The sequence below is a fragment of the Orcinus orca genome, chromosome 13 (genome assembly GCF_937001465.1).
Source record: "Orcinus orca chromosome 13, mOrcOrc1.1, whole genome shotgun sequence".
NCBI classification, from domain to species: Eukaryota; Metazoa; Chordata; class Mammalia; order Artiodactyla; family Delphinidae; genus Orcinus; species Orcinus orca.
In genome coordinates this window covers 9,910,713-9,926,585 of record NC_064571.1, presented here as the reverse complement: position 1 = coordinate 9,926,585, position 15,873 = coordinate 9,910,713, and the positions used below count along the sequence as shown (strand labels likewise).

Sequence of the window (15,873 nt, the reverse complement as noted above, 5' to 3'; positions counted from 1 at the left end):
GGACGAGAGGGAAGAATTAGAAATACTTTATTATTATAAGGTACTTGCACTACCCATGAAGTGGTACAGTGTTATTTGAAAGTGGACTTGGATTAGTTGTAAGTTTATACTGGAAACTTTAGGGCAGCCACTAAAACAAAAAGTATAATGACATGCTGAGAGAGAAAATGAAATCATATAAAATGCTCAATTATAACAACACACACACAAAGCAGATAGGGGTGGAAGACAACAATAGGAACAGAGAACAAGGGCAACAAGAAAGGGTTCTCAGAACCCTTTGGTTGTAGCAGGCACCAGGAATCTGTCTCCCCATCTAAATAACAACTGTGCTGGCAGAATCTGATGTAACTGTTTTGGAATTGTGGAGTCTATTGAAGGTTTCTGACTTTCAGGGAAATGCATGGATGGTAAATTGTGGCTAATTTTGGTCAGTTTCATCGCTCAGCACAGTAGCAGCTCCCCACCCCTGCTTTAAGCCACCTGGCAGGCAGCTGTGCAAGTGTCCTTGGAGCAGCCTGCACACAGCTTGCTGAAGCCAGGGTGAGCAAAAAGGACCCTGTCCCCCAAATACCAGGGATCTCTGCTCTGATCACTGATTGTTGCCTCTGATCAGAGAGGTGTAGACAAAAAGGCTGGTGGCTAATTTTGTTGCACCTCCCACAGCTGTTCGAAGTCCCTCCACCTCCAGCTGAAGTGACTTTAAGGGGATTTAAAGGGATGATGCCCTTTTCCCCTTCTCTCTATTTTTCTCTTTTTCACCTTTTGGGGGTCACACATTAAAGAGTAGGAGGTTCAAAAGGAGCTGCATATACAAGGAACATTATAAAGTGACCATTCATACCCAGGGAAAGGCACAGACTCAGAAAAGACCTGAGAAGACCTTAAGTTTACATCTTGGCATATTCTTGACATAGAGGCAACCTACAACAATATAAATACATACATACATAAATTTAAAAACATCAAACCCTGGGGAAGGAGGAGAATCTGATTTCTGGAGTTACCACATTATTAGATTAAAATGTCTACTTTTGAATCTGTCCCTGAGAAAGACCTAATGGCAGATCTAACAGACAAAGACATTAAAACAACTGTCTTAAAGACACTCAAAGAACTAAAGGAAGATGGGGACAAAACCAAAAAAACACAATGTAGGAACAAAATGGAAACACCAATAAAGATATCGAACACCTAGAACGAAGCAAACAAAAAAGTTCTGTAGCTATATTTTAATAACTGAAATGGAAATTTTTATTAAAGGGATTAAAAGGCAGGTTTGAGCAGGCAAAAGAAAGAGTCAATTAACTTAAAGAAATTATCAATCTGAGGAACAGAAAGAAAAAGATTGAAGAAAAATGAACAGCGCTACGGGACCTGTGGGACAGCATCAAACAGATCAACACGCAAATTGTGGGAGTCTCAGAAAAAAGAGAAAAGGGGAGAATAAAACACTTGAAGAAGTAATGGCTGAAAACTTCTCAAATTTGATGAAAGACATGAATATAAACATCTAAAATATAAATTCCAAGTAAGATAAACTCAAAGGGATCCACACCAAGACACATTATAATCAAATTTTCAAAGGACAAGCACAAAGAGACAATCTTCAAAGAGGCAAGAAGTAAATCATCACATACAAGGGATCCTCATTAAAACTACCAGCAGATCTCATCAGAAAATTTGGCTACATCGTATGTTAGGCCAGAAACTGTCATACAGATTTTAAAAGATAACTATTATAAAAAGTAACCTATCCAACCACAACAAGAAGTCAGAAATCAATAACAAAAGGAAAACTTGGAAATTCACAAATTTGTAGATCTCAAACAACACACTTTAAACAATCAATAAATCAAAAAAGTAATCACAAAGTGAATTAGAAATACTTAGAGATATATAAAAAAGAAAATACAACATACCAAAACTTATGGGACACAACAAAGCAGTGCAAAGGGTGAATTACACAGCTATAAATGCTTACACTGAAAACCAAGAAAGATTTCAAATTGACAACCTAATTTATAAATTAAGGAACCAGAATAAACTAAACCCAAAACTTGCAGAAAGAAGGAAATAATAAAGATTAGAGCAGAGATAACAAACTAGAGAATAGAAAAATAATTGAAAAACATCAATGAAAGCAAGAGTTGGTTCTTTGAAAAGATCAACAGAATTGACAAACCTTTAGCTCGATGGACTAAGAACAAAAAGAGAGAAGACTCAAATTATTAAAAAATTAGAAATAAAACTAAGGTTGTTAATACTGATTCTATAGAAATAAAAAGGATTATAAGAGAGTATACTGGACAATTGTACACCCATAAATTGGGTCAGCTAGATGAAATGAACAAATTCGTAAAAACACAAAAGCTACCAAAACTAAATCACGAAGAAATAGAAAATATGAATAGACCTATAACTACTGAAGAGATTAAGTAGGTAATCAAAAATCTTGTGACAAAGAAAACCCCTAGACCTGGTGGCTTCACTGTTGAATTCTATCAAATATTTAAAGATGAATTAATATTAATCTTTCTCAAACTTTCCCCCCAAAATTGAAGAGGGGGGAATACTTCCTAACTCATTCTATGAGACTACCATTACCCTGATAGAAAAGCCAAAGACACTACAAGAAAACTACAGACCAATATCCCTTATCAAATGGAAATTGCAAAAGCAATTTCATTTAAAATGGCATCAAAAAGAATAAAATACTTAGGAATTAATTTAACCAAGGAAGTGAAAGTACAATGAAAACTATACAACATTGCTAAAAGAAATTAAAGATGTAAATAAGTGAACACATACCCACGTTCATGGAATGGAACACTTAATATTGTTAAGATGTCAATACTACCCAAAGTGATCTACAGAGTTAATGCAATCCCTATCAATATCCCAATGATATTTTTTGCAGAAACAGAAATACCCATCCTAAAATTCATATGGAATTTCAAGGGACACCTGACCAGCCAAAACAATCTTGAAAAAGAAGAACAAAACGGAAAGACTCATACTTCCTGATTTCAAAATATCCAACAAAGGTATAGTCACCAAAACAGTGTGGTACTGGCATAAAGACAGACATGTTAACCAATGGGACAGAATAGAGAGCCCAGAAATAAACCTCTGTATATATGGTTGAATGATTTTTGACAAAGGTGCCAAGACCATTGAATGGGGAAAGGACAGTGTTTTCAACAAATGTTGCTGGGAAAACTGGATATCCACATGCAAAAGAATGAAGTTGATCTCTAACACCATACACAAAAACAAACTCAAAAGAAATCAAAGGCCTAAATGTAAGACCCAAAACTATAAAACTCTTAGAAGAAAACATAGGACAAAAGCTTCACGACACTGGATTTAGCAATAATTACTTGTACAGAACACCAAAGATACAGGCAACAAAAGAAAAACAGACAAATTAGACTTCATGAAAATTTTAAAATTCTGTCTCTCTTCCATCTGGAAGTTCATCTGTATCCTTTATCATATCCTTTTATAATAAACTGGTAGGCAATAAATAAACTGTATTCCTAAATTCTGTAAGCCACTCTAGCAAATTATCAAACACAATGAGGGAGTCATGGGAACCTCTGATTTACAGCTGATGAGTCAGAAGCACAGGTGACAACCGGACTTGCAATTGGTGTGAAGTGGGGTGGGGGCAGTCTTGAGGGACTGAGCCTTTAACCAGTGGAATCTGATGTTACCTCCAGGTAGACAGTGTCAGAATTGAGTTAAATTGTAGGACAAGTAGCTGGTGTTGCAGAGGACTGCTTGGTGAGGGGAAACCCCCCTCATCTGCTGTCAGAAGTGCTGGGAGTGTGGTAGTACTGTGAGAGTTAAGGAGACACACAGGAGGGGACCTTGGCTTTTCCCCACTGAAAATGACAAAAGGACTCTCGGAATATCAGGAAAGAAGAACGACTGAAAGAGCAAAAACATGGGTAAATACAATAGGCTATTTTCTTTTCTTCTTTAGTTTTTTTGTTTTTGTTTTTTTTTGCGGTACGCAGGCCTCTCACTGTTGTGGCCTCCCCCGTTGCGGAGCACAGGCTCCAGACGCGCAGGCTCAGCAGCCATGGCTCACGGGCCTAGCCGCTCCGCGGCATGAGGGATCTTCCCGGACCGGGCACAAACCTGTGTCCCCTGCATCAGCAGGCAGACTCTCAACCACTGTGCCACCAGGGAAGCCCTGCATATTATTTTTTATTAGGTCAGACTAGAAGCCCTGCCTCCCTAATTTGCTAGTTTAAATGAATATTTAAAGTAGTTTTTAACTAAGATAGGTATGTAAAGTTCCTATCACAGTAACTGGTATATATGACGTGCTCAATAAATTAAATCTATAATTATTTGTTATTTGTAAATAAAGAAGTGTAAGGTTGGCCTTTCCTTTAAAAAAAAAAAAAAAAGTGACAATCCAAAGTGTGAGGGGTTGAGGGCTTCCCTGGTGGCACAGTGGTTGAGAGTCTGCCTGCCGACGCACGGGACACGGGTTCATGCCCTGGTCCGGGAAGATCCCACATGCCACTGAGAGGCTGGGACCGTGAGCCATGGCCACTGAGCCTGCGCGTCCGGAGCCTGTGCTCCTCAACGGGAAAGGCCACAGCAGTGAGAGGCCCGCGTACTGCAACAAAAAAAAAAAAAAAAAAAAAAAAAATCAACAAAGTGTGAGGGGTTGACTCTCTCCCAGGTGTCAGAAGCAAGAGATGCCAGGCTGAGCCAGGCCAGATGGAGGCCTAGGTGGCGCCTCTCTTTAAACTTGACCACACAGAGCGCTTCATACCCTGGGCAGCCTTCACATCTTCCCAGTCCAGTTTGATGTTTGGAACCTCATCTTCCGGCTCCGGATCCTTTCTCAAGGCCCCCTTGGGGGAGGCAACCACGATGGGCAGAGGGCCACATTCCTCCCGGAATTCCACAACATGGAGACTCTTCTTATCAGCCAGCTGTTGATGGGTTTCCTGGACACGACCAAATTGAGGACACGAGGTTAGGTCTATGAGGTTGGTCTAACATGGTCCAGCCCTGATACTTATCTTGCATGGCCAAAACTGTCTGGTTGATTAAAATGTAGCAACTCTTTAAAATTCATTAACTGAGGGTGATTATTACAGCAGGAAACATGGCCCAGGTAATATAATATCAAGCTTAGTTGTTTACTGAATTATTTAAGAGTGATTAAAAACAAGATCTTAGGGCTTCCCTGGTGGCGCAGTGGTTGAGAGTCCGCCTGCCGATGCAGGGGACACGGGTTCGTGCCCCGGTCCGGGAAGATCCCACATGCCGCGGAGCGGCTGGGCCCGTGAGCCATGGCTGCTGGGCCTGCACGTCCGGAGCCTGTGCTCCGCAACGGGAGAGGCCACAACAGTGAGAGGCCCGCGTACCGCAAAAAAAAAAAGAATCCGCCTGCCAATGCAGGGGTCACGGGTTCGAACCCTGGTCCTGAACGATCCCACATGCTGCGGAGCAACTAAGCCCGTGCACCACAACTACTGAGCCTGCCCACGTGCCACAACTACTGAAGGCCGCACGCCTAGAGTCCGTGCTCCGCAACAAGAGAAGCCACCGCAATGAGAAGCCTGCGCACCGCAGTGAAAGAGTCGCCCCCGCTCGCTGCAACTAGAGAAAACCCGTGCACAGCAACGAAGGCCCAAAGCAGGCAAAAATAAATAAATTAATTAAAAAAATTTTTTTAATCTGACAAATGGATACATTTCTATGAACACTGACTAGATGTCTGATATCTCGTTACTGTTAATTTTTTACATATGATATTAGTATTGTTGGGTCCTTTTTAATCCTTACCTTTTAGAGATACATGATAAAATATTTATGAGTGAAATAAATTGATATCTGAGATTTGGGTCAAAATGACTAGGGCTGGTTGGGGGTGGTTTAGAGAAACAAAACTGGCCACGAGCTGCTAACTGTTGATGCTGTATAAGAGAGCCATGGGGGTTCATAACAGAAGGTAACCATAAAAGTCGGAAAAAGGCGAATAAACTCAATAGATGGTTTATTGATCGTAATTAAAATACCTAAAATACCATGAGAAATGTACAATCTCATGTTTCCAGACTTTATGCGCATCTTGTACTATTCTAATTCTATATACGTTTGAAATTAGAAAAGAGAAGAGCGGATTCATAAAAAAAAAACATAAAATAATTTAAATTGGAGTGTCTTATAATCAGTGGCATGTTGCTTACACTGGTGTCATTTTTTTTCTTTGAGTAGCAAAATGCAACTTTTTATAGCTGATGGCATTTTAGAACAGGTCTACTTGACCATAAATATGACCTATCTAAAACAAATATCTTAGCTACATCAAACAATTAAACCTCTTAACAGTAAGTGTAAATTTAGAAGTGCTTTTGAAGGATGTTTTAGATAGTAGTAACACACACACACACGTTTTAGACAGTAGTAACACACACACAAACACACATACACAAACATGAACACAGCTGTTCAAAAAAAGTTTTTTAAGCAAAGCTTTTTCTTTCAATTAATTTTCCTATTTTAAACAGAGACGGCTACAATTATTCCATGGATCACTTTATTCAGAAACAGCCATCACACTCTGTCAGGAAGCCTGTCAAAGTCCTCAGCAAATGGAGGTCAGCAAATGTCTCTTGAACCTGGCTGTCTTTCTGCTCACCCAGCTCTGCTAAGGTCCACCCATCCTTTCAAGGCACAAGCCATCCCCACCGAGCTGGCAGAGAGGCAGCAGGCAGCCCAGAAGGGGGGGCCCCGTGCAGCGACAGCCCTTCCTCCCTACCGTTGGAGTGATTGTGAGCCTAGCCGAGGCTGAGGGGGTGAGCTGGGCAGGGGCCCAGAGCTCCCATCTATGTGGAGAAATAACCTGAACTACTAATGTTCATATTCCTACTGACTCAGATGTCCCTCTGAACTACCGATACAGGTGACATGAAAACTGACTGTGCTTCAGTTGAAGACCGCTCTCGAGTAGAGGCGCCCGAGGGGCTTCACCCAGTTCCAAAGGAACGGACGAAATTAGGAAAGAGACTTTCTCTTTTTACTTTACATCTTTATGTTGTTGAAGCTTTAGAACAGCGGGTATTCTTTCCATAATAAAGCAGATTATAATTACTGGCTTTTAAAAATACTTAATTTTAAAACTTCAAAACACCCACAGAGTATTTTTTTACAGGATAATTCTCATGAACTAACTCGTCAGCTGGATTAACTAACCTGCTGCAGCCACAGACAACAAAGAATGCCCAGTCCTCAGGTGGCCCGAGAGCAACTCCAGGACAGCCCAGGAGACGGTGGTCTCAGAGCACACAAATGACATACAAACTAGCCCTTCTGTTTCAGAGCCCAGGGAAGTTACCTGGCGGGAGAGCCCGTAGAAGAGGCCCCGGGTGAGGTTAAGCATGTTGACGGAGCCAGAGACCTTGATATACATGTCTTTGATGCCAATGAGCCGGCAGATGGTGATGATGGCCCGGTGGCAGCGGAGGCCATAACCTAGAAAGAGGAAGAACAAGTCAAACACCTGCCCACTGCCCACGGTGCAGGCGGCATCACCTGCTGGCTTCGCACAGCTTCCAGCTCTGGGTTTAGGGGATGCTGGTTCACATTCCGGCTTCACCACTTCCCAGCTGGGTGACACTTCACAACTTACTTAACTTCCACAATGACACTTATTTAAATGAGATGTTATAAGGATTAAAGAAATAATATATAAGTTTCTTAAACATATGGGCAAAAAAAACAGGGCTGTTAAGATTAACAGAGATGCCTGAAGGTTCTTGGTGACCCGTGTCCATGTTAACTAAGACTCGAGGGACACATCTGTTCTCAACCTCCTTGAATGCTCAGCTGCACTGAGCAGAGACATCCACTTCCTCCTGGAAAAACTCTTTTAGCTTCGGTAACACACCCTCTCCCGGACTTCCTCCTAGCTACTGGCCCATCCTTCTCACCTCCTTGCTGGCCTCTAAATCTTGGGTGGCTTCCCCTCCAGCCATTCGCCCTACTCTTGTCTACCTGTAATCCCTTCCCTAGGGAGAGCTTTAAAAACACAAAGCAAACACATCACTCCCTCTTTAAAGCCCTTCACTTCCCACTGTCCCTTGAATTAAAATAAGTACAGTTGACCCTTGAACAGTGTGGAGGTTAGGGGAGCCGACCCTCCACAAAGTGGAAAATCTGAGTCTAACTTATAGCCGGCCCTCCATGTCCTCAGTTTCTCCATATCCAAGGTTCCACATCCATGGATTCAACCAGCCACGGACTGTGAAGCACTGTAGTATTTAGAAAAATAGCCGAGTATAAGTGGACCCGAGCAGTGCAAACCCGTGCTGTTCAAGGGTCGACTGTAACAAAGAACTCCACGGCCTTCAAAGCCCTCTGTGACTGACATCTCACCAACTTCATCCAGAGACACCACTCTCTGTGTGCTGGCCTTCCCGCCGCAAGGACTTTGCACTCAGTGTTTCCCTCAGCCTGCTCTCCCTGCACGACCCCTTCTTACCTTCAATGTCTCGCTCAGATACATCCTCCTCAAAGAGACCTTCCCTGACCACACTAGTGAAGGTGGCCTCCTTCCTCCCTCCCCATGCCCTCCCCTGCAAACCAGACCCTGATGGCTGCTTTCAAGCACTCAGCCGAACTTGTTATCCGATGTTTCCCCTCAGCAGAATGCGAGTTCCATGAGAGCCAGGATATTGTTTGCTTACTGCTGTATCCCCAGAGCCTAGACCAGCCCCTGGCAGATGCAGGTGGGAATGATGCAGAGAAAAAGCCCAAATTTAGACTCTTAACATTCTGATTAACCAGGCATGGACCTCAGGACATGCCTTAAAGGCAGGACTGAAAACTACAGCTTTGATTAGAAGACAGGGAAGATAAAAAAGGTAACTTCTGCAATTAAAATGGTAGCAGTCTTTCCAAAATCATTCAGATAAAGATGTATCCAAAGTAACATGTCTAACAAAAACATGACACAAGCCACAAATGTAAGCCATATATATGATTTTAAATTCTCTCGCAGATATGTTTTTTAAAGTTTTTTTAAAAACAGGTAAAACTGATTTTAGTAATGTATTTTATTAACCCAATATGTCTAAAACATTATCATCTGAACATGTAATCAATACAGTAATATTTTTGAGATATTTCTTATTCTTTTTTTTATACTAAGTCTTTGAAATCTGGTGGTATTTGACACTTACAGGGTCTCTCAGAAGCCACATTTCACGTGCTCCGTAGCCACACAGGCCACAACTACCACATGGGACACACCTTAGCACAGGTCTAAACCTTAATGTCTAAGTGTTCAACTCAATACTTTTTCTAATAATAAGATAAATGGTTTTTATCTGGCATATGAATGATTAATTATGACTTTAAAGCAGAAGGCAAGTTCTGGTGCACTAATATAATAGGTACTGTACTTGATTTTTATTTCTCTTGGTTTATTTCCATGCCATAGCTCTAGCAAAGTTGTATGAGAAGCTTTGACATGAAAAATTTAAATACTGTTTAATATTTTATCTTCTGATCCAGACCTTGCAAGTATACCTAGAGTTATATGAGATCATTTTTACTGTAGAACCACAGGTGAAACACAAATCAGAATGTTCAAGAATTCTACACCTCGAGACCACTGGGCATGACTGGCATAGCTCCATGACCCTGAACTCTGCCTGCTTGCTCTTTCCAAGACAGGAAGAAGGTCCATCTCTGAAACCTCAGAGCTCAGTGTAGCACCTGGTTCACAGAAGATGCTCAGTCACTACTTGGTGATGAGAATAAATGAGTGGAACTGAACAAGCTGTAAGAAAAGAACCACCTGGGACTTCCCTGGTGGCACAGTGGTTGAGAATCCGCCTGCCAATGCAGGGTACGTGGGTTCAATCCCTGGTCCGGGAAGATCCCACATGCTGTGGAGCAACTAAGCCCGCGAGCCACAACTACTGAGCCTGCGTGCCACTACTACTGAAGCCCGTGCGCCTAGAGCCTGTGCTCTGCAACAACAGAAGCCACTGCAATGAGAAGCCCACACACCGCAACGAAGAGTAGCCCCTGCTCGCCGCAACTAAAGAAAGCCCACATGCAGCAACTAAGACCAAACGCAGCCAAAATAAATAAACAAATTTATTTTTAAAAAAAAGAATCCGCCTGCCAATGCAGGGGAAATGGGTTCAATCCCCGGTCTGGGAAGATCCCACATGCCACAGAGCTACTAAGCCCGTGCGCCACAACTACTGAAGCCCACGCGCCTAGAGCCCATGCTCCGCAACAAGAGAAGCCACCACAACCAAGAGTAGCCCCCAGCTCGCCGCTAGAGAAAGCCCACGCACAGCAACAAAGACCCAACACAGCCATAAATAAATAAATTAAAAATTTTTTTTTTTTTTTTGCGGTACGTGGGCTTCTCTCACTGTTGTGGCCTCTCCCGTTGCGGAGCACAGGCTCCGGACGCGCAGGCTCAGCGGCCATGGCTCACGGGCCCAGCCGCTCTGCGGCATGTGGGATCTTCCTGGACCGGGGCACGAACCCGTGTCCCCTGCATCGGCAGGCGGACTCTCAACCACTGCGCCACCAGAGAAGCCCCAGTTATTGTTTCTTATTCATTAAGTGCTCTTCCCACCTACAGTCACCCCTGGAAGTGTTTTAATCATGAGAGCCTGGGTAGGATGACTGCTTTTTATTTCCCCAAAAGCCTCAATCTTCTTAAATCTAACTTGGGCCTTTACATTTTGGTGTTTTCAAAATGAGTTCAGGTAAAGGTGAGCAAAAATAGAGGGCAGGATGAAATTGGTACAGTTTCTCTGCTTTATCTTCAACAAATTATGAGTTTTTTTAGTTACCTCTGGTTTGTTTCTTCATCTTGATATGCGTCCTTTTAAATCTTAAAGAAATATCATGGTATACTGGAGGGTAAAAACATAAATATAAGAAGGGTTAGGGGTATAGATTCAATGCCCTTGCAAATATCACAAAGCAACCAATACTACCCTAAGCAGACGCCACATGTTGGCCAAGGATGAGTAACAAACTCCGATTTCACTCATTACTAATCTTCTCAGGAGAGAAAGTTTGTTTCTACATTTTATATATTTATATGTAAGAATGCAGTAACAAGCAGGGAAACACAGAAACACCCACAGAGATATACAGCCACACATAAATAAAACAAATATAATCCTGCAAAGTTTAAAAGAAAAGATTAAAACTCACTTGTATGGTCTTCATATCGTTCTATATAATGCAAATAGTGAACGGCCTTGTTCTTTGCCTGAAAGAAAGAAGGAAAATATTTTTCTTAAATCTACTGTTAGAATTTACATTTCTTCAGGGATTTCAAAAAATACCTTTTATAAAATATTTTATTATGGAAAATTTCAAATTTACACAAAAATGTCAGTATATACTTCTAAAAGCTAAGGATTTAATTAAAAAAAAAACAAACGTAAGTATAACATCACTATCACACCAGAAAACAAACCCAAAACAATTCCTTAATATCTCTGACAGTGTTCAAACATTCCCTGTTGTCTCGTAATTTTGGTAAGCAATTACAAGTCTGATAGAAATGATGCAAGAATACAGGCACTTCTGAAATTGCTTTTTCTGAGGTAAGTAACCTTTGCCAGTAAGTATTTGACAGTTATTAAGTAACCTTTGACAGTAAGTATTTTTTTGTGGTTCCCACAATGTCTAGCACATAGCTTATTGGTCTTTTACTGTTAACAAAGGGAAAATGTACATACTTTTCTGAAAGCATCTGCCCGTTCACTGGCTTTCCCAATGGCAAAACCTTTAAAAGAAAAAGCATAAATATGAAAAGGGGCATAAATTTGGCACATAATGTCTTTTACCACATTTCAGGTTTCAGTTCCTACAACATTTCACAGTAGTTCATCTTTCCTCTGCCCACAGAAAACCCGCTATCCAAAACAAATGACAAAGCATGAGGCTACAGAGATTTGCTTCTTTGTTTTGGGGCATTTTGGAAACATTACATTTGAACGTACCTATGAAATTCAAGGTTAGATGCATAACATTACCTTTTATGAATTTCTAGATAAAACTACACTGAATAAAAAAACAAACGAAAAACCCAAAAAAACCCTAACCATGCTAAATTAATAAGGTAAATGGTTTTCACAAATTCTGAAAACAGATTAAAATAACCAGAACAGCTGGGAAAATAACATACACTGCTAGACATACACGGAAATAAAAATCAATGATTCCTGAGTTTGTAAATGCTTAATCCTGTGAAATGAGGTTTACCACAAGTTAAGAAAATGTTTGCATTATTTGCTATCACCATTATTTATTTTGAAGAATGTATTTTGTTTTTAAATTATCCACAGAAAAGTAACATAAGACAGTACTGTTCCATGAGATATGCAAGACATCTGAGAAGCTGGGGCAAAAGGGGCTGTGGATTACAATTACTAGTTTAAAAAAAATTAAACCATGTAAGTCCTTGAGGAATATATGGGTGAACTTACTTGCTATATAAAGGTATAAAGTTTCTGTGATTTAAAAACTTTCATGTGGAAAAAATTTAAAACTAAGTCAAAATATATGACAGATAAAGGGCTAATGTCCTTAACATACAAAGAGGAAAATCATTGAGGAGAATAATCACCCAACAGAAAGTGGGTGAAACACATGAACTAACAGATCTCAAAAAGGAAATTATAATGGCCAACGGACATGTAAAATGGTGTCCTAACTCTCATAACTAAAGAAATACAGATCAAAACTAAGAGTTATGTTTCATATCGTCACTTACTTACAGTCAGTAAAGTCTGACTCTATCCAGGACTGGCAAGGGTGTGACGGTGCAGATAAACATAAACGGATGCAGCCTTTTGGGAGGGCAATCTGGCAACACTCATCAACATTTCAAATGCATGTAACTTAAGAGGCAGCAATTTCACTGCAAGAAATTTCCCCCATCGATATGCTTGCAAAAGTACAACATATGACATGTACAAGAAGCTCACTGTTTTTATAAATAGTAAAAAAAAAAAAAAAAAGTATAAACAACATAAATATTCAGCAATAGGAAAAAGGTTACAAAAATTACGCTATCCATACACTGGAACACGATGCAATCAATACCAAAAAATGAGGGGGAATCCACTTATGCTAATATATAAATCTCTGGGTATAATACTAGGCAAGAAAAACAAGCTATAAAATTATGGATATAATATGACCCTTTGTATAATTTTTTTAAAAAAGATATATGGTGATATTTGAACAAAGAATTTCTGAAAAGATATAAAAGTAACTGTTAAGAATGGTTTCCTTTGGCAACATACTATCTACAGGTATTAATTGTTTTGAAAGTGTCAGTATGGATTTAAATAGGCAGTTTTCCATTTTTCTTTCCACTTTTCTTTCCCTTTTGAAATGTATTCATGTATACATTTCAAAAACAGATGTTCACTATGGAAACTTTAGAGAGAAGTATCATGAAGAAATTTAAATGACTGGCAAACATACTAATTAAATATTTTTAATCTTTTCAGTGTATATCCTTCCAATCCTTCCAGTCTTTTCTTTGCATATAAACATACTTTTAAAAAACTGGGATTATATTATACAGTTCTATATGAAGTGGGTTTTTGTTTCTCTGTTCATTTGACTTACCATTATTTTGTAAGTAATTTTCCATAATTCTTTAATGGCTATAGACTATTACAATGTATAGCTATACTCTTCTTGTAACTGTGTCCCTACTGTGGAACATTTAGTGTCCACCCCCCCCTTGTTTTTCACTATTATACATAAACAATAGTGTCTTAAGCCTTTTAAAATATTAATTGTCTTCATGGAAAAAGGCAGATGTAGGAAGATCCTTCTTTTGACTCTAAGGGATTATATGGGTTTACCACAAAGTTTGTGAGCCCAAGCCGCTGAAAGATGTAATTAGCCAAAAAAGCCTGAACCCACTGACTCCACGGCTGAGCCCAGGCCACAGCTGTCCCTCCACCACCAGCTCTCCGTATATGATCACAGCTCCATTCACCTGCAGCTCCTCTGCCATTCCCCACAGCGACCAGGACACGGACTGATCTCTTTCTTCCCTCTTTTGCTGTCATGTTGAAAACATTCCTCACCTAAAAGAAAATGTTTCATAAATATTACACCTTAAGAAAATTCTGAAGTAGGGAACTGGAGTGACCTCCTCACACACACACACACACGTGGTGAATACACACATCATCCCTCAATCCCACGAGCACCAACAGCACACTGTCTCCAATGGGAAACCTCCATCTGGACTGTTTCTTCAGGAGTAAAACGGAAGTAAGACTTTCTCTTCTTATTTCACAGGCTTGTTAGAAAGTTTGACTGAGAAACCTTTTAAAGGATGTGAAACTGTAAAACTCAATGCACCCTATTTTAATGAACGCACCACAAGAAAGATAAAAAGTTGCCGATTAAACTCTGACACAGTTTATAACTAACTGATTATAAAAGCACAGCCTTCGAATTCCCTGGAGGTTGAGTGGTTAGGACTTGGCGCTCTCACTGCTGGGGCCTGGGTTCCATCCCCGGTCAGGGGACTAAGATATAACCAGCTGCGGGGAGCAGCCAAAAATCAATCAATCAGTCAATCAATCACATCCCAGTATCACAGATGTTAAAATATGAAAAAATGTGCATCTTAGAAATGATAAAATGCAGTGTATAGAAATAATTAGCACAGGACTGGATCTCTATGGGTTAGGCTCAACTGAAAATAGAAAATTTGGAAATACCTGCTTATTATGAACTACAAGAAAATCTGCATTTTTTTGGCATATTTATAAATTTACCAAGAACTATGAAACGTTAACTAAACTGCTTACATGGCAGCCCCTTTCCCATAAGGTAAGAAAAGGGGGCTCAAGCCCACTCCTGTGGATAATCCTACAGGAAATCACCCACACAGACAAGAGTTCTTCAAAGGAATTAATTTCAAAAGGGTGTAAGCTAGGACCCAAAGACTTAAAATACTTGTAAATATATCTTAAACTCTGTAATGCAACTGATATTGAAGAAACAATATACACATTCAATCACAAACTCAATACATGATTATTGCATATGGCATTTAACACTAAGTATGCAGCACTAGCTCAAAGGGAAGTTGACTATTTTAGGAAACACCCTGGAAAGAGTGATTGCAATTTACCTGATACAGGCTTCAGTTTCAAGGGCCTACAAGCAGCCCAGCAGATCATTTCCCCACCAAGAGCTGGACATACACAGTAACTCCAAGCTTTCTACCCTTCCCCATGGCTCCCCTCAATCTCTGCCCGCTGAACTGAGCGTCAGATACACCGAATTCAAGGAGAAATTGCTACTGCAACCTTTGCTTTAAGAAGGAGGAAATTTAAATGCAATCTCCAAATTCTGTTACCTACAATAACACTGAAGTTGCTTTGTCTTGAGACCTTAATGGGTGGCCCCCCCAGAAGGGCAGCAGTCAGAAAACCCAATATGATCAAGTAACTGAAATTAAAGTTTCATTATTTCCTTACCCAAAGCAGCTCTGTAGCTCAGAAAAAGTCATGCATCAAAGGCTTTTCCTCACTGTTCCTCTTACCCTCTCCACCCACCCCACTCCATCCATCCCAACTTCTCCGAAGGCTTAACTGGGTATTTAATTCAGCATGCCCACCTCAAGTATTCTGGTATCGAAATCATCATATGTTTCTGTAGGGAGAAAAGAAACAGGTATACAGATAAATGTGTCTATATAATTAGTGTATGAAAGTTTTTTTTGGTTTTTTTTTGTTTTGCGGTACGCGGGCCTCTCACTGCTGTGGCCTCTCCCGTTGCAGAGCACAGGCTCCGGATGCGCAGGCT

At 40.4% G+C, this 15,873-nt stretch overlaps 1 protein-coding gene across 3 annotated transcripts in view; it reads right to left on the bottom strand.

The window, feature by feature from the left end:
• MRPS5 (mitochondrial ribosomal protein S5) overlaps nucleotides 1–15,873 on the bottom strand; it is a 36,993-nt gene that overhangs the window by 7,056 nt on the left and 14,064 nt on the right. For 2 of the 3 annotated variants that reach the window (XM_004277800.3, XM_033401925.2), the window contains 7 exons: nucleotides 15,686–15,720; nucleotides 14,045–14,135; nucleotides 11,763–11,809; nucleotides 11,230–11,287; nucleotides 10,860–10,922; nucleotides 7,373–7,509; nucleotides 11–4,976 (listed from right to left, as the gene is read on the bottom strand). In XM_004277800.3, the coding sequence (XP_004277848.1) occupies nucleotides 4,752–4,976; nucleotides 7,373–7,509; nucleotides 10,860–10,922; nucleotides 11,230–11,287; nucleotides 11,763–11,809; nucleotides 14,045–14,135; nucleotides 15,686–15,720 (656 nt within the window). In that variant the 3' untranslated portion in view covers nucleotides 11–4,751. Of the gene's footprint in view, nucleotides 1–10; nucleotides 4,977–7,372; nucleotides 7,510–10,859; nucleotides 10,923–11,229; nucleotides 11,288–11,762; nucleotides 11,810–14,044; nucleotides 14,136–15,685; nucleotides 15,721–15,873 lie in introns of those variants that run through there. The other variant, XM_033401924.2, reaches the window with a different exon arrangement.